General features: G+C 41.6%; 1 protein-coding gene across 5 annotated transcripts in view; it reads right to left on the bottom strand.

Moving 5' to 3' along the window:
- Positions 1-3,731: 3,731 nt before the first annotated feature.
- LOC113986991 (rho GTPase-activating protein 20-like) overlaps positions 3,732-25,818 on the bottom strand; it is a 62,064-nt gene continuing 39,977 nt past the window's right edge. For all 5 annotated transcript variants that reach the window (XM_027719208.2, XM_027719209.2, XM_039384322.1 and 2 more), the window contains 9 exons: positions 23,369-23,446; positions 19,480-19,546; positions 17,395-17,577; positions 12,312-12,490; positions 8,449-8,610; positions 8,161-8,270; positions 7,038-7,227; positions 6,474-6,585; positions 3,732-4,855 (listed from right to left, as the gene is read on the bottom strand). In XM_027719208.2, the coding sequence (XP_027575009.1) occupies positions 3,762-4,855; positions 6,474-6,585; positions 7,038-7,227; positions 8,161-8,270; positions 8,449-8,610; positions 12,312-12,490; positions 17,395-17,577; positions 19,480-19,546; positions 23,369-23,446 (2,175 nt within the window). In that variant the 3' untranslated portion in view covers positions 3,732-3,761. The remainder of the gene's footprint in view (positions 4,856-6,473; positions 6,586-7,037; positions 7,228-8,160; positions 8,271-8,448; positions 8,611-12,311; positions 12,491-17,394; positions 17,578-19,479; positions 19,547-23,368; positions 23,447-25,818) is intronic.

The raw sequence follows: 25,818 nt of genomic DNA, 5'->3' as shown, positions 1-25,818 counted from the left end.
CACGAGCCTTTTGTTGTAATTTCTCTCCTCTGCCCAGCTGAGGAGGGGAGTGCTAGAACAGCTTTGGTGGGCATCCAGAAAGGGTAACCCACCACAGAGGCCATCAGCAAAGACATAAAAAAAGTTACAAAACTTTATTTTTAATATTACTTGGACCCAAGATTCCATTCCAGCCCACCAGGGTGCCCAGGGGAGGAGAGCAGCTGGGACCCCTGTACACTAAATTGCTGGCTTCCCAACGATAACATACCTAAAGCTGCTGCTTACTGCACTGTTTAGAGTCGCATCTGACACTCTGAAAACATTCACTACAATTCATTTTGGATCTTAACAGCATTTAATTCCTTCACTGAGGCTTTGCAGACAGTGATCTTCTCCATTAGCGCTCTTTTTTGTGCTCATCACAGAACATGCCTCATGCAGCAGTAGGGTGTATGTCTTGTAAGAAGAAGTGCATTTGAAATTGTGCTGGGTCTACATCCAAATTGTTCGCCATATATTTAAAGCTGAAAGCACTCTAGCATTAGCTACAGCTCAAAAGCAGACACATAATTCGTTTCACATCGAAGCACACTTGGATATACTCTTACCTCAGACTAGCAGAGATAAATGACTTGCTGGAAGATACCATTTGTAGGACAGAACATTTATTTTGCAGAGACTGGAGATTTTCTAAAGCTTTATTATTGTTGCAATGAATCAGTCTTTGCTACTTGATGTAATCTTGGCAGCTCAGCAATACGCTTTTTACGGTTTCAAAAAGAAATGCAGAGTAGCTGTTTTATTTCAAAATAGCATCTTTTTTGTTTGTTTTGAAGGAGGTGCATATGTAGGGCTACTAGATGACAGGTCTCAAAATGCATACGAAGGTGACTATTACAGATCAGATTCTGCATAGTACTGTTTTCATTAAAATAGCTGAATGTGAAAAAGAAGAACAAATTGCAGTCAAGTCTTTTGAGCCTGCACACAATTATACATGCTGGTATTGTTCTAAGCGCATGATGGCTTATTGCATTACGTGGGTCTCCACAAATGCAGCTCTGCTTACAACATTTGCAGGACTAGAGCCCAAAATAATAGCCTTCTGATTCTATATTTTCAAGCAAAGGTATTTCTAACCTTGTTAACAGACTTTCCTCCCTCTTCTGCATCAGCTGGAGAGTATCCATTCTGTTTCATATAGAGCTAAAAGCCTGTTATGTTGATAATACTTGGAAGCAGCTTAGTGCACTGGACAGTGTTTACATTTTTCAGACATGTGAGTGACTTAGGAACATCAGCACCTTTAGGACAGCATAGTTAAGCAGAACAGGATCTGAAACTCCAGTACCGGCCAGTATTAATTTTAGCTGGGGAGGGCTTTTGAAAACAGAAAGCTAAGGAAACAATCAGTGCAATTTCAGAAGCACTGTATGCATGCACACACATTCAGATCTGTTTAGTTTATCCCTGCCATTCTTGCTTTCTCTATAATGCTGCTAAATTTAAAGAATAAATCTTGATTTCATCCAGTGACTTGCTCCCCTCCTTTCCTTGCTCCTGACTGTAATATCTATTATCCCAAAAAATCTCTCTTCACCTCCATACTGTTAACTGCATCCCTTAGTTAAAGCTGAAAGCACCCTCCTACCTCTAGATGCAGAAAAAAAGGGTAGGAATTCTTGTTTGACTATTACTATAATTTACAAAAGTCCACAAGCTGATGGCATGCAGTATCAATTATGCCAACCAAAGCAGAAGAAAAATGCTTCAGTCCCTCCTCACGCAAGATTTGCAGTGGCATCACTGGGACTTTTGCTTCAGCAATAGCTTGTAGAACTGACAGATAAAAAAAATTACACAGAATATAAATTGAATTTATGACATAACAAATAATATTTAATAGATAGCATTGAATGCATATACATATCAATACCAGTGCTGTAACAACAAAACAGAACTTGTAAAATTAGCAGCAGTTTTTTGCAAGTACAAAAATACACATTTTATTCAGAACATATATAATAGCAAAATTTAACAGGATATATTATACAAACTCAAAGCATTTAGATAATGCATCACTTTAATATATTATATGATGTATGACACAGACAGTGAGATCATCAAGTGCAACCTCAGCAATATTGCAGATGACATGATGCTGAGAGGTGCAGTTGACACAACAGAAGGATGGGATGCCACCCAGAGGGACCTACACACAAGCTCAAGAAGTGGATCCATGGGAATCTCATGAGGTTCAACAAGTCTAAGTGCAAGGTGCTGCACCTTGCCCTGGGTTGGGACAATCCCAAATTTGGGCACAGACTGGGAGAAGAATTCCTTGAGAGCAGTCCTGTGGAGAAGACCCTGGGGGTGCTGGTGGATGAGAGGCTGGACATGAGGCGATGATGTGCACTCTCAGCCCAGAAAGCCAGTTATATCCTGGGCTGCATCAAAAGCAGTGTGGCCAGCAGGGCAAGGGAGGGGATTCTGCCTCTACTTTGCTCTGGTGAGACTCCAGCTGGAGTGCTGCATCCAACTCTGGGGTCCCCAGCACGGGAAAGACATGGACCAGTTAGAGGCGTCCACAAGAGGGCCACAAAGAACCTCAGAGGAAAGGAACACCTCTTCTATGAGGAAACGCTGAGAGAGTTGGGGTTGTTAAGCCTGAAGAACAGGCAGCTTCAGAAGACCTCATTTCAGCCTTCCAGTACCTTAAGGGGGCTTATAAAAAAGAGGGAGATTATTTTTTTATATGGGAAGACAGTGACAGGACACGGGGCAATGGTGTCTTTAAATTGAAAGAGGGCAGGTTTAGATTAGATGTTAGGAAAAAATTCTTTCCTATGAGGGTGGGGAAGCACTGGAACAGGTTGTCCCAAGAAGTTGTGGATGCCCCATCCCTGGAAGTATTAAAGGCTAGGTTGGATGGGGCTTTGAGAAACCTGATCCAGTGGAAGGTGTTCCTGCCCATGGCAGCAGGGTTGGAACTAGATGATCTTTAGGGTCTCTTCCAACCCAAACCATTCTATGATTCTATGTTTTAGATGCTGCATAATAAAATTACGTGTGTTCTGCTTGCAATAATACATAATGCCATTTACAGCAATGTTAAGAAAATATCCACAACTTAAACATGAACAGAACAGCCAACAAAGCACAATAAATGAAACACACAGAGTTGCAGGGTGTTAGTTACAAGCTTCTGCATTTCCCTTTACATATTTTTGAACTTACTTTTGTCTTTCTTTTGCAGTGTGAAAGGAATAACTACACCTATCAAGCATACCACATAAACATACAGAAAACAATACACTTACTCCTGGGAGGACAATGAAGGGAATATTTATCAGTTTCAGAACAGTAGTATAATACCACAGTTATGGAATCTATGCTGACTTTGCACACTACATCAAAAGCACAAAGGACTGGGACTCACATCTTCAAGGCTCAACACTCGAGTGGTCAAGGGGAGAGGCCCAGCAGGCACCCTGCTGCCCTGGCAGGGTCAGAGAACAGGGCACTGGCCTTGGTTACCTCCTGGGTCCCTTCCGGATTTTCAGGAGACTTCTGTTTGCTTGCTTTTTAGCAATTTTTATTATTCTTACAATGTTCTTGCAAAGCTTTATGTCGGAACATTACTCAAACAGTTTCCTAAAAAAAAGAAAACTTGTGAGTCTGGGGACTGCTCAATTAAATTTGAACAACCTGGATGTTAAACTTAAAATGAACACACGTTAACACCAAAGGCATTTTCTTTATGGTGTTTATTTTAAGCATTAATATTCCTCTGCAAAAAAGCTTTGGTCAGTCTCTTTAAACTTTGGATTGCTGTAATGTTTTTCTAGACTTCCTCTTTGATCATGAAGACTGTCTCTTCCTGTGACTTTCAGAGGCAATGCCTGAATTTTAGGCTTAATCAAATAGCCATCAACTCCATCAGTAGGTTTCAGGGGGGCTGGCCTGCTGTTGGGCTCCACCAAGCCCCTTTCAGCCACAGCGTCAGTAGGTTGTGGAGACGGTGGCACCTTGGTGGGTGTAACCAAATAGTCACCAGCCACAGCAGCAGCAGCAGTAGCGTCTTCGTGTTTCTTTAGCAATTGAAAAGTGCTGTCGAAAGGGCAGGAGGTTTCACTTAGGGTAAACAGAGTCTGGTCTGAAAACTGCGAGAAAGCACTGTCCAGAGAGCAAATTGATGACACAGATGGAGATGTCCCAGAAGACTGGCTAGAACAGCTAAATCCTGAGCAAATATTTAATCCCTCTGGTGTTGGAGGCAGGAGACAATGGGACAGGTCTTTCCTTTCAACGTTTTGATTTGTGTTGTCACTTTTACCAACATTAATCCCCATAATCAAGCTCCGATTGCTAAGCTTTTGCCTTTCCATCTGCAATGACCGAAGCTGACAGAGATAGTCTTCATCTTCATGAGATAGGACAACATCACAGCTGGCTTTGCGTGTTGCCTTCTCATGACCATCATCAATGTGGACAAAACTGGAGGCGAGGAGGGCAACTGCAGGCTCGGAGGAGCGTCTGTGTCTCCTCGAAGTTTTGAGAGCACCTGAGGTAGCGGCTGAGGAGAAACCCAGTGCGCCGGAGCACCGAGATTCATTCTGTGAGTTTTCTTGCGATGAAAACTTCAGGTGCATGCCAACAGAAATTGTCAACTGCTTTGATCTGGTCTCGCTTTGGATTTCATCCACCTCTGTCTGTTCCGAATCACCATCACTCAGAGTGAAGACAGACTCCCTGCTCCGGTTATCTTGATCGCGGGTTTTAATCCAGTCACTAGAAGAAGAGTCAGCTTCATCATTCGCCTCATTTTCCAGGCTGTCATAGGAAGAATCATTCTGATGGAGAGAAGCAACATCTGCAAGGACAAAACCTAGTGTTAACACATCAGTGACTGAACCACTCTATTGACAAGCAGCTTCCTTTTTTTATTTTTTTTGGCAAGTATCCTTTACTTTCAGGAGTATTTGCCCTTTAAAGATTCTTCAAGCAGAAATATCAATAATTTCAGAAAAAATTACTATCCGATTTTGAAATGGAAAAGATCAAGTGAGTGCTAAGCTGCAGTTCAGTCAAGAAATACAGGATAATGGCACAATTAAGGGTTAGGGGTTTTTTTTTGTTGTGGTTTCCTTGGTTTGTTTTGGTTTGGTTTTTTTAAGTGGTGAACTTTAGTAGTAGATAATCTAGCTGTAAACAATTATTTACATACATACATGTATTTAACGGGTAATTATTGAATTTTTCTTTTCATTATTGAATATTGAAAATAACATTTAACCTTTCTTTCCTTCTTTTAGACAAATGAAGAACACAGGGCATACTTCATATTTCCATGGTCTTCCAGAAAATAGCTTTCTTCCAGAAAATATATTTTTAAGAGCAACATAGTGAGTTTTAGTCTCAGTTTAAACAGGCACCTCATTTCCACTCAGCAGTGCACACCTGGGTCCTAATCTGTATTTGCGATAATTGGAATTACATCAAATCTCTTTTGCTCCGGGCCACTCTAAGCTGACTTATCTCACATTTGCAGCAGACACAGTTCCCACACGGGCAGTTACCACACCTCAGTGCATGCCTGAAAACTTGTTCAGCTGTCACAACCTATTGTGGGTGTGAGCTCTCAGTCCCAGCACATCCCAGCACAGCAGATCCCATGTGCTTCACTCCTGGAGAGGAGGCAGGCCAAATTTCACTGGATTTCATCAAATCTCACCTGGAGCATGAGGAGTTCAGAACAGGCACACTGAGTCAGTCTGGCATACCAATGCAAGTGCCATTACCACTTTCAGTATAGGCCAGCTGTGACAAAATCTATTTTACAAAAAATGCTGCTTTAGAAACACTTTAAGGAGAGACACAAAACTCCAGTCAAAATTAATGCTATCACAAAGTTGGAGAGAAAAAGAGCACTAAGAATAATCTGAAGAGTTCTGTCAACTAGTCTGTCAGACAATTTCAGTCACCAGTTCCATCATTTTTCTGTGCTAGTAGCAAAATCTGGATGTCCCATTGAAATTATGGAGATCTCTCTCTTTTGATAGTGAAGAATAGACACTTTCAATCCTAATATAATGGTGTGACATGACAGCTGCATTATAACCATCGTTGATCACTGACTTCATGACATTCTGGAGGCTGAGGCAAAAATTCTAGACTTAAGATGAAGCTTTCTCCAGATTTTTTTCCTCTTTTTTTTTTTCTTTGTTTCCCCTTCCTCTTTTTTACCATAGTGGCTCAAATGACTGGTATAGGAGCAAGAGATTCTTTGCAAGAGCATTCTGTGATATGGCTCAGGTCTTTGGTAAGTTGAATCAGTTTTTACGACCAATATTTTGGGCAGAGGAAAAGAGAACAGCAGTATCTGGAAAAACTGCATGAAAAGGGAACAGTATTTTTTCTTGGAATAGACTGATCTTTTGTATGGATAAGTTTAGCTGTCTTAAGGAGATCAAAATATCAATCTGTATTACCTGAGCTGTTCTCTCTACTGCATGTCATCAGTATTTCTCCAAAGAGGGAGGTAATTTCATCTCCAAAAATCCTGCAGCAATTCTCAATGAGGAACTGTACCAGACTGGAAATCTGCAACAAAGCAACGGGAGAGAGATGTCTTGTCAGATCTTCTATTATTGCACTCAGGGCAAGCTCACCATACATATGAGGAACAGGAGCAAACTGTATTCCATGATGGCAGCCAGGAACTACTCTCTCAATCTGCTGGGCCCAGATAAAATATCCTGGTATACATCATCGTATGCATCTTCTCCATTTCTACTCAATCCTGTTCAGAGGTCACCGCAACACAGAGCTTCTTGATGAGAGAAGCACTTCACTAATACACTGTGTATTGCTTTATGATCTCCCTCCCCCTCTTCCAGATTATGAGAACGGATAGATGAATGTTTCTAGAGCCCTGACAGGAGGACAAGTCCTGATCTGAAGAGGTATTGACTGTTTTCATGTTTGTAACCAACAGCGTGGTTGAACAGGAAGAAGGTTGGTTTGTTTTTTAACTACACTTAAGTGTCTCTTACCTTTTTTATAAATTCACTTTCTATATCAGGAGTGGAGGAAACAGGAGGCCAGAGCAAGCTAGGTGCAATGCAGACAGCCAGATTAAATGCATTCATCTGGTTCTCTTCAGATCTCATTTCTATACCATGCAGCACTCCAAAGATGTAACGTAGGAGAACAACATTAGCTCTGGGGAGCTGCTCTAATAACCTGAAAACATACACAAATGTAATTCTTCAAGTTAATGACCATTTTCCATAGATACACACAAGTCAAGGTAATGGAATTACAGAAACAGGGTAACATGGTCCACTAATTAAAGCCAGGAGCGTGTCAAAGAGATGTTGTTGCTCAGCTGCTTTCCCTCACTGTGTCTCTGAACAGTTTTCCGGAACAACAGAAAACATCATAACACATAATTAAAATAATGCTCTGTCAAACTAATGAACCAAGTACAACGTATGTCATGAAACTGTACTTCACCTGAGCTCCCTGATAATTCACTATTCACTTAACCAAAAAGTTCAGCTGTCTCGTGTAGGTATGTGTGAGGTCAGTTAGCGTACCAAGCTCTGCTTCCCGTGACATAAACTTTGCCTACTTTCTCTTTTATACCACCTGCAAGGGTAGAGGCTTCCCTTGTCACTCTACTCCAGCATTTACACACAATTCCATCTTGGCTTCAGAATGGTCACTAAAATTTGAGATGAATCAGGGGAAATATATGAGGAACTGCTTTCGGCTTCCCTTTCATCCAGGACTCCAAAGTTCCCTGCAGGTGGTTTTGGATTTGATATCAGGAAGAAATTCAGGTCCTGGACAGCGTATTTCCAAATCATATAAGTTGGTTTTGTTTTCTTCATGAAATGATTAATTTATTTACTGGTATCCACAAAAGGCAAAAAAGTGGGACAAAAGAGTCATAAAACTGTCTCATATAGACAATCATTTAAGTATATATAAGTATATAAGTTTGAATGTTCTGTCATATACACGGAGACTTTTAGCATCTATTTTTAAAAAATTAATTGTAAGTTGAATATTTGCGATTCCGCATTCTGGGATATACATTTATAGGAAAAGAATGCAGAGAATGTAAGTATATTATATAATAGTATTATATAGTATATAATATAAGCATACCTTTGTATGCTTTTTATCCTCTCTTCAGTATTTCCTTGATCCAGCACAGAGACCCACTTATCACACAGCTGGGATGACAAAATGCTGCCTGGGATGTTGCGAAGAAAATCCTTATCAAGAGAAAAGAATAACAAAACATGTGAACAGCTGTTCTGGAGCATGTGAGGGAGTAGGAGTAAGACATGCAGATAGAAGAGGATGTATCCCTGGAGAAAAGCCCTACTTGCTTCTGCATGGGGCTTGTGCTGCTCTCACCCAAAAAGGGAGAAAGGAACATTCTTCACATACCTTAAACAAAGATGCTGTCACAAATATGGATTCACAGGCTAGGTCCACTTCAGAGCCTGAATCAAGCTTCTCCTTGAGCTCTTTGAAGGTTTTTGCACTTCCAGAGCGTCTGAAAATACCCTTGGTGGAAGGGCCCTCTTGGTAAAGGAGAGAAAGCATGTCCTAAAAAAAATTAAAAGGCAGACAGGATTTCTTATAAATATATTTTATTGTCCAGTGCCATGAAAATGTAGTTTTGCCACTTCTGCCCCAGCTGAAAACCTCTGAGTCCTAAAAAAGCTCAGAAATAAAACACAAGTCAAGGTTAACCCTCCAAATCATGCCAAACTGCACAGCAAAGCTGTGATCTGGGGTTCTCATTTTAGAAAATCTTATAAATACTGTGCTGCCACTGCTGAGCTCTAGCTTCCTGCATGATCTTCCAGGACCCATGCAAGTTTCAGCCAAGTCATTTAAATATATAAACATTGTGGTATGGGAAAAGGAGAGGGGTCTACCTAATTCAAAGCTCTGCATCTGATGGTGGCCTCAGACAGACACCACTTTGCATGAAGATATCAGACCCTCACTGCTCATCATTGTAGTCAATATTATCACTGACCAGAGATAGACTTCTGTTCCATTACTGATGTCTGAAAGGAATTAGATTTTTATCTAAGCTGAAAAGCACTTTGTTAATATCTATCTGCACTTCTTCAGCAGATCAGAGTCAGGTTTTTACTCCCTTTGCTGCTTGTGAGTGGTATCATACTTTGCAAGCAGCTCAGGGCTGTCAGAGGGATCACCTCTGGGGCAAGGTGTTCCCTCCTGGGAGGTCACCCAGAGAGGGTTAAAGCTCAGCCTTACAGCTATCCTAAAGCCAATGAGGCTGCAAAGGATTAAACAAGTGGGAAGCTTACTACATGAGATACTTAAAAGGAAAGGGAAAACAAGCAGATTCCTGCTTAGCTTTTAAAATAACAGGAGGGACTGATTTCTTCTGCTAAATAAGAGAGGAAAACAAGAAGAAAAGGAAATGCTGAAATGACTTCTGAGGTAATATGTTCATGATATTTGCCAGATGCTTAGTTCTCTGCGGTCTCCTGTAGGTCATCTTTCTGACATGCTGCTCACCTCTTGCAGGCCTGCTCCAAGTGATACAGAATTTGTCATGTTTCTCTCTTCCAAAGGAGAAACACATGCAGACAGCCTCTGGGATTATGTGTATACACACAGTGGTCTGAGGACCAAGTTATCAAAAGAGACAGCAAGCAAAGGGACACTGGGGAGAGCCCATCATCATAAAACTGAATTATAGAACAGTAATGGCTAAGAAGTGGGGTTTGGGGATTTTCCTAGTCTGGGCTGTAAGGTAGGTCTTCCTGACACACAGCAGTGCAAATAAGTCTAATGGAAACTATTATTTTTACTTTTCCTCTTTAATGTTTCTTTCTCACTCTTGCAGATATTGAAGGCCGAGAATTCATGTAAGTGCAGATGCTTTGGAGAAGCACCTTTTACTCCCTTTGCTGCTTGTGAGTGGTATCATACTTTGCAAGCAGCTCAGGGCTGTCAGAGGGATCACCTCTGGGGCAAGGTGTTCCCTCCTGGGAGGTCACCCAGAGAGGGTTAAAGCTCAGCCTTACAGCTATCCTAAAGCCAATGAGGCTGCAAAGGATTAAACAAGTGGGAAGCTTACTACATGAGATACTTAAAAGGAAAGGGAAAACAAGCAGATTCCTGCTTAGCTTTTAAAATAACAGGAGGGACTGATTTCTTCTGCTAAATAAGAGAGGAAAACAAGAAGAAAAGGAAATGCTGAAATGACTTCTGAGGTAATATGTTCATGATATTTGCCAGATGCTTAGTTCTCTGCGGTCTCCTGTAGGTCATCTTTCTGACATGCTGCTCACCTCTTGCAGGCCTGCTCCAAGTGATACAGAATTTGTCATGTTTCTCTCTTCCAAAGGAGAAACACATGCAGACAGCCTCTGGGATTATGTGTATACACACAGTGGTCTGAGGACCAAGTTATCAAAAGAGACAGCAAGCAAAGGGACACTGGGGAGAGCCCATCATCATAAAACTGAATTATAGAACAGTAATGGCTAAGAAGTGGGGTTTGGGGATTTTCCTAGTCTGGGCTGTAAGGTAGGTCTTCCTGACACACAGCAGTGCAAATAAGTCTAATGGAAACTATTATTTTTACTTTTCCTCTTTAATGTTTCTTTCTCACTCTTGCAGATATTGAAGGCCGAGAATTCATGTAAGTGCAGATGCTTTGGAGAAGCACCTTTATGTCAGCAGGACTCATGTCATCATTTTCATTTTCTTTGCAGGAATTTAGAACTCTGCCAACAAAACAGGCTGAGTTCCACACCACAGGATATTAGCACATGAACAAATGCTTTGAAAATATATTTTGAACAAAGTATCCACAAGATAAAAATCGGAAGCCCCTGTTAAACTAGCAAACCCAGACAAAATTACATGAATGAAGCTAATGGTGTAAGACAATTCAGCGTGGTCATGGCTAAAAGAGAGCCCTTCAGCTGTGAAAGCAAGCTCTGAAGAAGATATTAAACACGCCTGCTGAATTCATCCCTGGTATTTTCCTTCTCTTGTAGGTAAATCCCACACAGTTCCCCAGTATTCCAGTCTCCAGAGATGCTGTATGAATTCAGAAGTAAGTTATATTTTGTGGCATAAACACAATGTTTAAGATTCAAAGTATGAAGTTTACCAAGCTATGATTCTATTCTTAGTAACTCTGGGGATTTTTTCAGATAAAAGTTTACTAATATTTATGTTTTGGAGAAATTTCTGATATGCAGCATTGGCTCATCTCTTAAACAGAGAGCATGAGGGATCAGGTGATCATATTCTTACAGAGTCTCTCTGGAGGGCTTATTTAAATAATCTAAATTATGAAAATACACACTTCTCCTTCAAAAGAAAATAACAAACCCACACTATTAAAAGACCTGAAAAGTCCTAGTATGATTCACTATTCAGGCCGTGATAAAGCAGCACATCAAGCACAAGCTTAGGAGACAAAACATCTCTTCCTGTAAACTGGTGTAACCCCACTGATTTCAGTGGGGTTCTGGCAAATTCTTCCAGCCAAAAGTCAGGCTATTAGGATGAAGGGGACTCACTCCTACTCTGTAAATACTTAAACTGCTGCATCGACAACAGGGCAGCCCTCAGTCCTGACCAAAAATGCCACGTATCTGCCTTAATTATGCCTAGGAATGGGCTCTAGGAAACCCTTTTTCATGTTCTTAGGCTGGTTTTGAGAGCACCCACAGCACTAGATCTCTCTCAAGACAGAAGGAAAAGATGCTTCTGCAGCCTCCAAATTCCCACCTGTTTTTGCAGTGGCGTTATTGGATCAAAAACGAGGACTCAGAGTGCTTGCCTGTCCTGGAATGCCTTCAAGAAAGACTCTGAAACTGTCTAGTTACGGGCAGGTGGCATTTTTATGCATGCGTGGGCTGTCTATATGGGACAGTAGATGACATATTTATGGATTTGGGAATTTTATAGAGCTCTTGGGAGTGGTTTAAAAAGTATGTGAACGTGGCATTTATTTACACTGCATAAGTGAGGATTAGGGAACCGGCCTTACAGCATGGGTTATAAAGAAGAAATAGCCCAGAGCAGCAGGCTGATCACATACGTTTCTCAAGCTGTTATTAACTAAGCCTGACCACAGCACACGTTAAAAACTGAAGTTCTTGCTGAGAACCACAAATGAGGTTTCCTTCTGGAAGCCTTTCTGGTTTCTTTGCTTGGGTACTGTCCCATAAACAAACATGTTCTCATTTACTACACAAAGAAATTCCACCACTGTAATACCCAATTCTGAGCCTGGGACTCACCAACAGGGGTTTGGGCAGGTTGTCATCCTCACAGATGGTTGTTAGCAAGAGGCCAAAGAGCTTCCCAGGAGCAGCAGATGTTGTGGAGAGGGGTGCATTGTCCAAATGAGTGCCTGGGCCACGCCAAAAAGCCCAATTTATGATAGATCTTTTCCTTTTAAATGACTTTTGGCTTAAGTCTGGGGAAAGAGAAAGGTGTTTATTAGAAGAAATGCATTTCAGTTCTAGTTCCAGTATTTGGTTTTTGGTGGTTGCTATGGTTTCAAAGGAAAAAATGTCATGAACTCAACCAATTCCTTGGCATCCAGCTAAGCCTAATCCACCATGAATATATCTGTGCGTGCATGTGTGTGTGTGTGGAGAATGTGTTGCCTTACTCACGTCCTGAAGAGGATACAGGATCTGCGCTGCGCTGCTGGACCACAACATCGGCACTTACCCTAAGTGCAGGAGGGCAAACCTCAGTTTGCTGACATCACACAGAGCTGGACTCTGCTAAATAACTCATTTTCCACCCACACGAGCAAAACCAAAGACCTTCTTCAGAAAAGAAGGTTTCCATCTTGGCTTGCTGACCGGAGGCATCCTAGTGTCCCTGGCAATGCAGGAGAGCACCCACTCCCCCCACAAGTAACACAAGAGAATCAGCGGATGTGGTGAGATGTTTTCAGACCATGAAAAGCCACTGCCTTTGCTCTCTTATCTGCAATGCAAGAGTATCATTAGTCTTCTCACTCCAAGCATTTGCTGACCATGGCCCAAGGACAGTGCCTGCCCTTTAATCAACGCCTTCCAGATGGCATTTCAGCATGCTGCCCACACACTAATGGGCTCTGTTTGTCCTAATTTTAGCATCTTTCATGACATATCGAAAGACCACCACTAATTGAAGCTCTTATTCTCTTATTTGCCGCATATAGAGAAGGAAAAACTGGTATTGGGATACAAAAAGGGTTTTTTCATATGACCTTTCTCAACATCAGACAGTGTAAACTCTTCTTAACAGCATGGGCTACTGCTAAGTGGGGAGGAGGTGGGGACTGTTTATGACAGAAATGCTAACTGAGAAAGACTTATTCTGATATTATTTTTCCTTTTCAAGGTGTTTTCAAAGCCAATCAGCATTGATTTAGTTGCTTGCCTACCCTACACACTTTTCTATTAGCTGGTTCTTCCACCTGGTCAAACATTTTACTTTCTGCTGTTGTGGAGGGCAGAAACAAGGCTTGCAGAATTAAGGATTGTGGCATAATACCAGGTTTTTCTCTCCAATACTTTATTCTCTCCTACACTTTACCGCAATTGTTTTTTGAGCTCAAAGAGTAATTTTCATTATACGTCATTCCATTCCAGATCATGCTCCTTTTGGGAATGGGTGGAAATCTTTTCATTAGACACTATAGGATGAAAAGTTACAGTTTAATTCAAAATGTGAACATATGAATGTGAAAGCCTGATGAAAAATTCTTTTCATAAAAAATAACAAGGATATACATTTCAAGCAGCTCAAAGCTTCAAGAAATGTAAGTCTGGCAGTATCTATGGCTTTACTTGACACATCATGTTCTGGAAAACATAACTAACCTGTAACTTTCAAAATGACTTTTTTTTCTTTCAGATGAGCTGGATATTAGCACACAAATAAGGTTTTCTTCACTTGGAGTTCTAGTCACACAGCAAATACATACTGGTGTTTTTTTCTGTCAATCCTGTAGGTCTCAGTGGAAGTAAAAATTAAGAAAAGATGCTATTTTGGATAACAAGGAAAAGCAGAAGTGAATAAAAAAGGAGTCTTAAAATTAGGAACTCTTCTTAGTCTCTTACTGTTTGCTCCCCTCTTAAAAGCCATGTCTCAAACTGACAGTGTGAGCAAGGGGTAATTGTAACTAACTGCAGCTCTCTCCAGGGACAGGAAGGAAATCTTAACCAGTGCTCTTCAGCATACCAGGGCAGAAACCAAAAACTGATGTACAGCAATGAAATGCCATGTCACTTAAAAAACTAACATTCACTGAACAACAGGAAAACTCATCCTTTTAATATTCCCTTTTTAAAAGGCTTGAGAAGTCTTAAGCTAAAGAGCAGATGAGAAGGCGTGGATGTACACTTCCTTTCCTTGAACCTGTGCAAAGCTGCAATACAAGGAGAAGCCCAGGCTTCTCTCAGCCAAGACAGTCACCAATTATTGCTCTGTAGAAGTACTTCCATACAAAAACCTCAGGACACTGCTCTGGTGGATTATTCCAGGCCATAATCAGAAAAAAATCAACACTGATGGAAAACTTTGCTCAGAGCTCACAGCAGCCATCTCTTCTGCTCATATTTTACATGAAGGGAATTTCCATTCATAGGTAGTGTTCCAGTCATGGAAGTGGCATTTCCTCTTCTTGAAACTAATCAGAAACTTCTAAACAAAACTTAAGATCTGTCTAACAGCATAGCATCCTTTCTGATCAAACCCCTAACTGTCAACAGTTTTCAAAGACCTCCTTTCTGTACTGAGACTAATTGGTTGAATCTTTGCTTTCTAACAAACAATTAAATAATAATTTGGATTACAGAGTAGCCACTGGCAGCAGTTGGTTCTTTCAATACTTTAGACATGTGCTCATGAGCATTACTTAATGGCTATGTTTAACTGGTAGGTGACCATTCCTGTTACATGCTGAAAGGCCACACAGCAGAGGTGACAGAAACACTCCAGTTCTTCCACACATTAAATTCTCTGTACTTTTTTTAACCATCCTGCCAGGACAGCTGATGTAACTACACCACCACACAGCTACTTATTTGACATGACAGCCTAGTGTCAGTCATGTCTGCCTGTCAACACCAACACTGCTGCCTAACCCTGGTGCATACTGGTGCAGCTGGTCAGCTGCTCCTTGCTGCCTCCAGAAGGCACAGCATGTCCAGCATAGTGGTATCGATGCAGGGAAGTGATGGGAGGGAGGATAGCACAGCATGTGACAGTGAAATGTGGGATTACAGATGCCGTTCTCTGTAAACTTGCCCTGTATGTGGCAGTGTGTCTAGTGGTTAATCAAAAACAAACACAGAGATTATGGCTGGCTGATCTGAAGATGAGCCCAAAGTCAGATCACAGCCTTGGCTTGCATACAGGGACCTTTTGCCATTTTCCAAATCCGAAATAGGTGAGAAGGAGTAAGGAGGAGCACAACAAACAGCGCTGTATGTGAGACAGCCTGCTTTGCAAGCAGTCAGACTACACACCACTTTAAGAGGTTCTGTCTGATGAAAGAAGGAAAGGTGAAGGGACTAAAAGCCTTCCTCCCATTTAGACCAATCCCTGTGCATGACATGCAGGCTGCCCCAGGCTTTTGCTGCCCCAAGCTAGCCTCACCGCCCCTCTGCACCTTGCACAGCACCGATGACAACACATCTGCATTAGAACACTACAGGCCTGATTTGCATTTCTATTTTCTCTTGCCAGTCAACATCAGCTGCCAAAGCAGGGTCTGTAAATCTAATTACACCCCTTTGCTAGATTGCCTCATTCTTGAAACATGCCATGAAGTAATATGTGATACAAGTTACTGCGAAGGGGGGGATGAAGGCATGCAGAAAGGAAATTAATATACATAAAATGTAATCAATTTTCAGAATAACTTATAATAGACACTAGTATAGTTTACTATATTTAATTTCTAAAAACATTACAAATGGATTCTATTCATATATTGTGGGAGATCTTAGCTACTGGGGAGTGCACAGGGTAACAGTGTACATGTTATTTTTTTATGATACAGTCATCAGTGGTGAAGTAGGGCAGAGTTCCTAATTAGCTGCGTATGCCAGTGTGTTAAGCACAATTAAAACACACCATGGGATGTATCCTTGCCTGAGATGTAATGTCTCGATCCTGTAAAGATCTCCTTATTTCTTTTATCATGAGCAGTGCTCAGTCATTGTGTCGTTGACAACAGAGTGCAAAACAGAGAGCAGGTGCTCATATTTTTGCAGCATCAAGGCCAAAGGCAGAAGAAAATACTACTTTCTTCAATTTGTTCAGAGTACTGAAATAAAGAAGTTCTATTCGCTCACCTCATCTAAGTACTCAAGGACACGTCTAGACTTTGCCACTTGAGGGTCCCAGTGAAGTAGGTTTACAGCCCTAAGTACCGTATTGAGATAAAGGATGCTGCCAAATGTTGCACGGGAATTCTGTGCCGAAGTCAAGCCCTGACACCTGAACCGTAAAACCACTCAGCCTTGCTACAGAGCACAGCAAGGGCTGCAGAGAGAAGAGACTTACAAAAAATTGCAGGGGAGAGATTTTGTCTTCCTTTTGCTTGTTTTAGAAGAATCATTTGACAGGCAGCTTGTCAAAATGTAACTTACAAGGATGACACATATACAACAGCACACTGAAATCTGTAGCACTATACCTGATGAGAAACTTGTTTAAACATGTCTTAAAATGGCTCTTTGTGGTCCCTTTGCAAACACGTGTTTCTTCTTCCCAACACCCCCCCACAGCAACTGTTATCTCCCATGCAGGAGTGTCCTGGGAAAGGTGTCCTGAGGTGTCCCATTGGTCCTTTGTTTAACCCTTTCCTATTGGCTGACCTGATGGTTTCTTTTGTGTGACCCTGAACTCGTGATTGGTTCCCCTTTGACCCTCCTAAAAGCCTTATAAACCCCTTCCCAACAATAAACTCCCTCTTGCCTCCTCTCCACGCCCGGTGTGCTGTCTCTGTGCCTGCCATGGAGCCACGTGGGTGGTGGGGGGAGGGGAGGGCACCTCTCCCCTCCAGGCTCGGGGCCTGAAAAACCCTGTTCCTGGAGTTCCCCCTTCCCCGTCCCACAAGACGTCGGAAATGGTTCCTCAGACGGAGAAGGAACTAGAGCTGGGCTCCCCCACGTCGAGGATGGGGAAAGGGAAACCCATAGAAATCAGGGAGAGCTACATTGCAGAATCCCTTGTGCAGCTGGAAGGTACAACTGCACGCTCCTCTTCACTTTTCACTACCCCAGTGCTGGTACATTTGCTTTCTGTAGCAGAGCCAGGGAGGAAGCCAGGCTATGAGTGAATGTTGCTGGGGTGAGCGGGGCAACATACCGTTCAGCTGCTGGCACACGGCCACTTGGCTTGGCTTCAGCACAAACTGGCACTGCAGCTCCTGGGGCAGCTGCTCTGTCAGGAAAGACTCCTGAAGCTGCCTGGGGCAGGCACAGTGCTTTGATCCATGGGGCATAGCGTCGCGAATATGGCTCATTTTAATTCCAAAGGGATATTCATGTCCTGTTCAAAGAGAAATCATAATAATCTGTGTTGGATTGACTGGAGACTTGCAAAACTCCATCTGCCCTGGATGGAGCAGATTTTGCTTGCTGGCCTGCAGCACGTTCTCTCTCCATAATCTAAGAATTGACACTTTTCTCCATATTTACACAGACACAGTTCATACACTGGCAGATAGGGAGTTACTGTGTTTGGTGTAGTTAAGCAGATGTAAAAGTAAAATCAGACCTATTGCAGCTGTATCACATAAAAGCCCATCAGAAAATACGGATGTTTACTATTTCTACTGCTTTCCTTGTGGCACTGAAAGTTTAGGTATTGATTGCTTGTATCATTCTGGAGAGAAATGACACTTTGGGAGCAGTCATTTTTGCTAAGCATGCAAAACCCAAAAAAAATCCAGTGTGAAAGTGATCTTCCTTCCTTCTCCGTGTTAAGTGCAACAGCCATCAAGTCAGTCAAAACGAGATACAATTATGGTTCTCATCTGAGGCTGAAACAGGAAGGAAACGTTAATCACAAGGCTAATGCAAATGAGCTACGCTTGGCTTTAACCAGCATCTTTGGGGACTACACAGACACAATTCATTTCTGGAGGAGCTTTCAAAAATGCCACTGGAAAGATGTTTTTCAGACTTCTCTAAAGACCTGGTAGATGAAATATATTAAATATGGATGCAGTGCTAAGATGTTTTAGTTAGCAGTTAGACTTGAGCACTGAGATTGGAAGAGACGTTATTTAAGATTACAGGTAAAATGAAGCTTTGGCACAGTCAAAACTCTGCTTCTGATGCCTACCTATGATAAAAGCTGGCCTTATCTAATAACTTTGCATAAATATCAAGAACAGCATCACTTTCATACTCCAAGGATTCTTCTTTTCCAAGGATTGTAACTTGAATTTGCAGTGAAAGTCAGTCAATTAGAAAGGTTTTACCATTTCTGAATTCTCTGGCTCTATGTTTAGAGCTGTGGCTGTGATTTGTTCTGAAGAAGATACACAATAATGGTCAGAAAGCCAAAGTCTGGTATGTTTCAAAGGCTAAACAGTTTGCACTACCTATAAGGTGCACAAGGTAGACCTTTTATAAATATTCATGTTGTCTGACTCCAGCGAAGCATTTGTAACTAAGGCTGCTTTGAGAAGGAATGCTAAGATTTACTGGGGTTAGATCTGCAAGAGGTAAAACCAGAAAACTCATAAGTTTTTCTTGTTATAATCATCTGCAAACTCATATAGCACAAGTAAAGCTGGGCTTCTACAGGGAAAGGTTCTTAATAATGGGAAGGGATTTTTTCTTAGTGAATCAAGGGCCAAAACCAAATCACTCCATCCAATCACTTTTGAGCTTTGGGTTGGTTCCTGAAGACAAAATGTTTTGAAAACCATTTTAGAAACAGAATAAGCACTGATTCACTCCTAATCAGAGTGGAGCTGTCAGCCAGTACAAAAACCAGAGGATTGAAAAGGACTTCTTGAATCAGTTAACTTGAGTTAACAACAGAACATTTCTCAAAACTCTGCTGAGTTTTACTGAGGAGGGAAGTACTGCTATGGAGGTGTAGGAAGAAGTATGGTAAAGCTGGACAGCCTGGAGGATGATGCCCCCAGGAGGGGGTGAGTGGAGAGGCCAACTCTGCAGAAAGACTGGGGCTCATGCAGTAAAACTGGGGCAGAAATAAATGACCTTTTCCAACCTCTTAGTGACACAAGCTCTTCAAAACAAAGGATCAGCATCTGACTAGCTCCCCAAATAGGCAAACTTGTGTGACAGGGAAGTAAGAGAAAAAACAGGAAAAACAAAAGAGGAAACTGCATTTCAGTCTTCTCTGTATTTCTTGCTTCCTTCAGCACTAAAAGCTGAGTGAATATTGAAAAACAAAACAACGTCAAGAACTTACCAATAAGAGGGTAAGGAGCATGTTCTCTTCCTGAAATCACCCACAGCTTGTAATCTTTTTCAGAGCCCTTTAAAACCAAAATTAAGAATAAGTTTGCCAGCCATTAAGGACAGGTTCATGTAAGGTTTCTCACAATGTAAGGATAATCTGCACCTTGTCAGCAGCATTTACTTTGCAGTGCCTAAGTTTGCCACCAACCAGCAAAGTTTCTGAATTGTGTCTGTCCTGAGCAATCTGGTTATGTGACCAGGATTCAGCTCTGAGCATTGAGAGGTGCTGGAGCCCATCATTTCTGAGGGTAAAGGGGGAGATTTTCCCAAATTCTTTCAGTGCTCCTGGAAGCAGAGGGATGGATGTCTCAGCCCACTCTGCCCTGCAGCACTTAGCAGCATCCAGCGCCGAGGAGAGACAGGTCTGATTCCCCAGAAGGATTACAGCTAAGCAGCACAAGGAGGAGGAGGCCCTGCTGCAGGGCATGGGGCAGTTCCTGTGAGCTGAGGTCACCCTTCAGCTCCGTCCTGAGTACCAGTGAAATCACACTCTCTGGGATGTGCTCTGCCACACAGGGACCCCCAGGCCTCACATCTGAGAACTCTGCTCCACCATCTCCCCAGCTTCTCTACATCCCCCTCAAGCAGGAGGAGCTCAGGCTTGTGAGCCTGTGACCCATGCTTAAAGGCAGGGCAGGAGAACCTTCACCCAAGTCCTGAGCCCACTCTGATGATGCCAAGGCAAGGATGGCACCCATGGGGCTCCTGGCATTCAACCCAAAATCTCCCTGTAGGGAGATTTTGTTGGATTTTGTAGGGAGATTTGTAGGATTTTGTTGCCCCAAAATCTCCCTGTAGGGCTGCTGTCAGCCCTTTTGAGCAGCCCTTTTCTGTGGAAGGGCTTGGGAGCACTGGAAGGTGTTTTCAGACTGCCGAGCCCTCTTTAAAATGTACAGTGGAGAGAATAAATTTACATCAAAGGAGACAATTTTCAAAAGACTGAAGAATGTGATCATCTTTGTGAAAAGCTGTGTAAAACCTCTGATTTGAAAGCAAATTCAAAATATTGCCTTTAGCATAAATACAGAAGTCAGCGTTGCAGTTTAATTGAAGAAAGAGAATAATACTTATTTCAGATATGATGGTGAGACAACAGAAGTAAAAGAATGACATTTAATATAAACCACACTCGGGACAAAAGGAAATAGCAAGTGGATAAATGCACTGCATTAAAAGTGATCTATTTTACCTTAAATTACTTTTCAGTGATAGTGCTAAATCAGAATAATTAAAATCTAAAAGTTTTCTGGCTACAAAGGTGGAAAATACCTCATGACAGTATCTACTTAGCTCTAAAGTTAAATCCTACCTCCTTTTAAACAATTTGCCTACTATCCTGCATTGTCTGGACCTTCACCCAGTGTCCCCAAGGCTCTTGAGGCTCTTCCTACTTGCTGCACTTACCTGGTGTAATGCTGATACATCCAATAAAGCCTTTGCAGTTTGCTCTCTGACTGACAGAGCTTTTTGGCCCATATTAGCACTTCTGTTAAGTCAGCTAGCAGGGGGCAGAAGGAAAATAAATAGGCTTTGGAGACATCTCTGATGCCTCAGGGCAAGCAGCCAGGAGCAAATAAATACAGCTGAGGAGGACAGGAAAGGGTATTTGCTTTTCCTTTTACACATATATGTGAAAGGGATTGTTGCCATCAAGGGGAAGCAGGGGAAAGGAAAGAGCTAGTAAGTATGGCTTTCAGGAGGCAAACTGTTCATATCCCGACTGCAAAACCTGTCCTTTATGGGCTTTATGAGGCCATTTGTCAGTATAAATATGACTGTCCCAGAAAAGTCAGAAAGTGTAATTACAGAGCTGGGAAACCCAAGGCCCTTCTTTCTGCCCCACTTGATAATTTGGAACAGATGATCAATGCCATTTTGCATGAGCTAGTTGTCATTTTACCAGAGAAACCACAGACGAAAAAACCCTGATGTGTTAAACCAGAGTGAACTCAGCCAAAGTAATAGCCTCATTAATCACATAATATGTGAAATGTAGTTTTTATAATTGCCATTGAAAAGTCATAAAGCTTCTTTCAAGTGGTCCTCTCTGGACATAAATAAAAAACCTCACATAAGGCAAAGCTTCCTCCCAGTCAGAACAATCCTAAGAGGGGTTTGGGTGTTTGATTGATATCCAGGCTACAGCTTAATTTATTTAGCTTGTTTGATTTTATTGCTAATCTTATGATATGCCTATAATGAAAAAAGGCCTTATGCTCTAAAGAAGCAGTGAAAAAATGTAGTACATTACTTGGGCAAATAATTCTGCAGGCAAGATTTTACATCTTTCAGATGGCTTTCCTTCTTTTTCCACTTGAAATAAAAATGTAAAGAGAAGGAAAGGGTTGATTGTAATACATACAATAGAACACAATGCTGAAACCTAACCAGTCCTCCTCCTGCTCCTGTCAAAGTATTGTCTTTGAATACTACCATTTTCCTGTTTTTTCTGTACACAAAATGAGGAAGTGCAAATGACACCCATAAAATGGGTAAAAATGAAGCACATCACAATAAAGACTTGCAGTTGTAATATAGCATAGTCTCCTGATTTTTCTTGCAGACAATCTGCAATTAAAATCCTAATTTTAACTCACATCTTATCCTTTTCACCTTGCAATCCCCTCCATGAACTCCAGCTTCCTTAATCGACTGGACTACTGGATTCTAAGCTCAGGCCAGAGCCTCAGCCCTGGTGGAAATGGGATGTCTGAGAAACAACAAGGTGGGTAGACAGAAATTGCTGTGCCTGAGAAATGCCAAGCTAGCAGAATAGATCCCTGTATTAAAAGCCTGTATAAATTAGGGATAATGGATGTTAGTGAATACTAATTCTGAGGTTACTCCAACTTTTGCTGTGAATGTCCAGAAGCTGCAGGGAAGCACAAGAGTGGCACTTTGCTCATATTTAACTCTTCACACCCAAGGCTGTGGTAAGGAAAGACTTGACAGATTCTATGCAATGAGATCAACACGTGCATCAAGAGTAAGACATTTAAAAAACTCTTATTACCCAAACAGCAGACTGGCAGGCCAGTTAAAAAGCTGTCATCCAGGATCTTCTATGTGATCACTGGTGTTGGTTGGAGGCACATTGTGAAACAGAATAAGGGAGCCAGAATTCTGCCCTTGGCATTGATTCACTGTTACACCTGAGGCACTACCTGGTCTGATTTAGAGCAAAGGAAGCCAGCTGAGGCAGTACTTGATATCGTAGGGATCGCTGCATTTATTTGGTACTACCCTGCATTACCATAAGTCCTGTAAAAGCCTTCTTCCAAAACAGTTTCAGGACATTGCTTAAATTGGGTGCATTCAGATTTCGTGCAATCGCTTAGTTACATTCTTGTCTTACATAACTCTAAAGGTCCATGGATATTTAAAGTACCTGATTCAGACACTTGAGAGCAGTGCTTGTACTTGCTATCTGGTGACACAGCTGATGATGCATGTTTGCACATTTTGAAACCAACTAACAGACAAGTCAGTAGGTTTCCTGTTCACACTGAAGCATGCAAAAGGAGCTCTACCAAACTCTCAGTTCTTGTGTCTAGATGTCTCCTCTTAGGCTTCAGCAAAACAGATTTAAAAGCAACTTGAAACATGACTGATCCCTTACAGGGATGAGAGAACTACTCAAAACTTTTAAAGCACTTGTTAATCTCTGGAGGTCTATATATTAAGAAGGCACTTCTGCCGCACTTCAATAACTCTGAATTGCTATCTTAAAGGCTTTAATTAATGTTCATATCCTAAAACTTTGAAATAGTGCAAGGCAAGATCTGACTGTTATAAGAGACTGCAAAAAAAGACTCATTAAAACTGGTGCAAGGACTTACATTAATTCCCAGCTGCTGCAGGGCCATCAGAATTACATCGTTTGCTGTATCAACATTGGTTACACTTAGGGTTTTTGACTGTGAACAGAAAAAAGGAGAAGGGGAAAGTGTCATTAAAAATTTGGATTTGCAAAGAGTATCTGAGGTGCAGTAGCTCTGCATAATTCATTGTTGGAAAAATTGAGAATATCCTGTAAAAATTTTACTTATTGAATAAATTATAGTACATAGATAAAGGTCCAGCTGTTTGAGATCAAGGTTTGATTTCCTCTGCTTTGTCACACACTTTCTGTATTTGCTCCCTGCTTCCCTAGCAGCTCCATCAGAAGAGAGAGTGCCATGATTACTGGGGACATGACTTCCACATTAAAATATGCAAAAAGACAGCACTACTAACTGCACTTTAGACACTGCATAAGGGGAACGCAATGGTTTGATTAATTTAAAAGCACACAAGTTTCCTTTGAAAAAAATTAAACATTTCAGTGAGTTTTTTCAGTGAAACATCAATTGTCAATAATTTCTGTCCTTTTCAACTGAAGTTCTCCCTGGCAAGAAAATATTGTAAACAGGCCATTCATCTCTAGCCCCTTTGCTACATTCTATATAGATTTCTCAGAGCTAGATCTGGCTCAGTACCAGAACCACTTACTCTTGGTAATCTTTCATCCAATTAAAATGCTACCTCTCCAGCAGCCTCCAGAATCTGCTGATGAGCAGTATGGAAAAGCATGGAGCAGCAGAGATACCACTTTCAAAATAGTTATGGTGACCAGCATGGAGTGCCAAGCTTTGGTTGGTGAAAGTGCTGCTTTCCACAGGGCAGTCTTTCCAGAGTGAGATTTCAGCATCTGCTGCCTGGAACCAGTATTCCTCCAGTACTGCTGTGCAATGCTCTGTACCTCAGCTCCATGGATTGCTCTTATGCATCGAACACACTAGGATTAATGACTCTATCCTCAGCCCTGCTGGAATGTAGCAGCACCACTGCCTTCACATTGCAGAGGCAAAAGCAAGTGGTGAACATGTGTCCAGAGTGGTTTTTGCTTGCAGCATCATACCCATGCTGGTCTCACTTCCAAGCTAACAGGCAACTCCCACACACCAAGCACAAGTTACTAAGCCCTCTTTAGAGGCTTGGCTCCACCAACAGCACTACACAGCTTTTGGATTGCAGCTGGTTCCTGGCCAGACTAAAGTCTTGGCAGAACAAAGGCATGCCCACTGCAACAAACCACCCAGGCATATCTGATGGCCCAAACAAGGGAAGGTGGCAGAGCTGCGATGTAGATGTTCACTGCCAGTCCCAAGATAGTTTGCAATACACTGATACCTTCTGTAGTATATCAATTTTATGCTGGCCATAAGGTGTTCAGGTGAAACAACCCTCTGACATTTTGCATTTAGAAAAGATCTGAGCTGTACATTTGTGTAGGTTCCTGACGGTTACAAGCTGCCATGGCAATGAAAGGAAAGTAGTGAGACTACTGTATATCTTGCTTCAGGACATATCTGAACGCTCATACCATAAAAAATTTAACATTTGCCTGAAGCAATGACATCTGGCTCTCAGGAGTAGGTCAGCACATTTGCATAAGTTTTGCTCTTGGCTAGAATATAATAAAATGGTTTGTGCCTTGTGTTCAGCCTTCCTTACTGTCCAAAACCAAAATAATTCTTAGGCATCTCCAGCCGCTATAGCAGGAACCACAGTGCAATAAGAACTGTTTGCATCACAGAATTTCTATCTGTTCCTCCTCTGTTTTATTACTGGTAATATCCAGACTATAGTGTGTCGTTCCTAGGACTGTGAGGATCAGGAGACCATATCTGGCATATGAGCTTATTAAGCTAAGGAGAAAAGGCATTTAAAAAAACCCCAACAAATTCTGGTACAAGACTGCAACTCGAGAGCATGTATGATTTATAGACTTTTACACCTGAGCAGACCTTGATCTGCAGTCTTGCATTTGAACTTCACAATTTTTGGTATTGTTTATTAATTTTTATCTTAGCCACCTCGCAATTATATTATTGTTTAATTATTATTTTCTGAAAAAAAGGCAGACTCCTTTATGCTTTCATCTATGCAAATACAGAATTCTAAATGGAGATTCACCGTTGGGCAAAGACTTCCAATGAAATCTAACTTCTGTCAAAATTTCTCATTCCCTTGCACATGCTCCTTGGAGTTCTGAGCTTGAAATACAGATGTTACAAGAAAGAAAAGAAAAATGTAGAAGAAGCAAAGGAATGAACGGATTATCACTGAATGCTAGGGTATCCCAATGGAATTGGCTAGATGCAAGAATTTATTTTAAATTGGTTAATAATTACTTAGTCAAAAAGGTGCAAATCACCCTGTGAATGACCTTTTTCACTATTTACACTTTGCCTATAAATTTACCAGCATCAACTAGTTGATGAAAAACATGCTTAAGGCAATTTCA

This window comes from Pipra filicauda, unplaced genomic scaffold (assembly GCF_003945595.2).
Source record: "Pipra filicauda isolate LSUMZ 115617 unplaced genomic scaffold, ASM394559v2 scaffold346_size766342_pilon, whole genome shotgun sequence".
Lineage (NCBI taxonomy): Eukaryota > Metazoa > Chordata > Aves > Passeriformes > Pipridae > Pipra > Pipra filicauda.
This window is presented reverse-complemented; position numbering and strand designations above follow the sequence as displayed.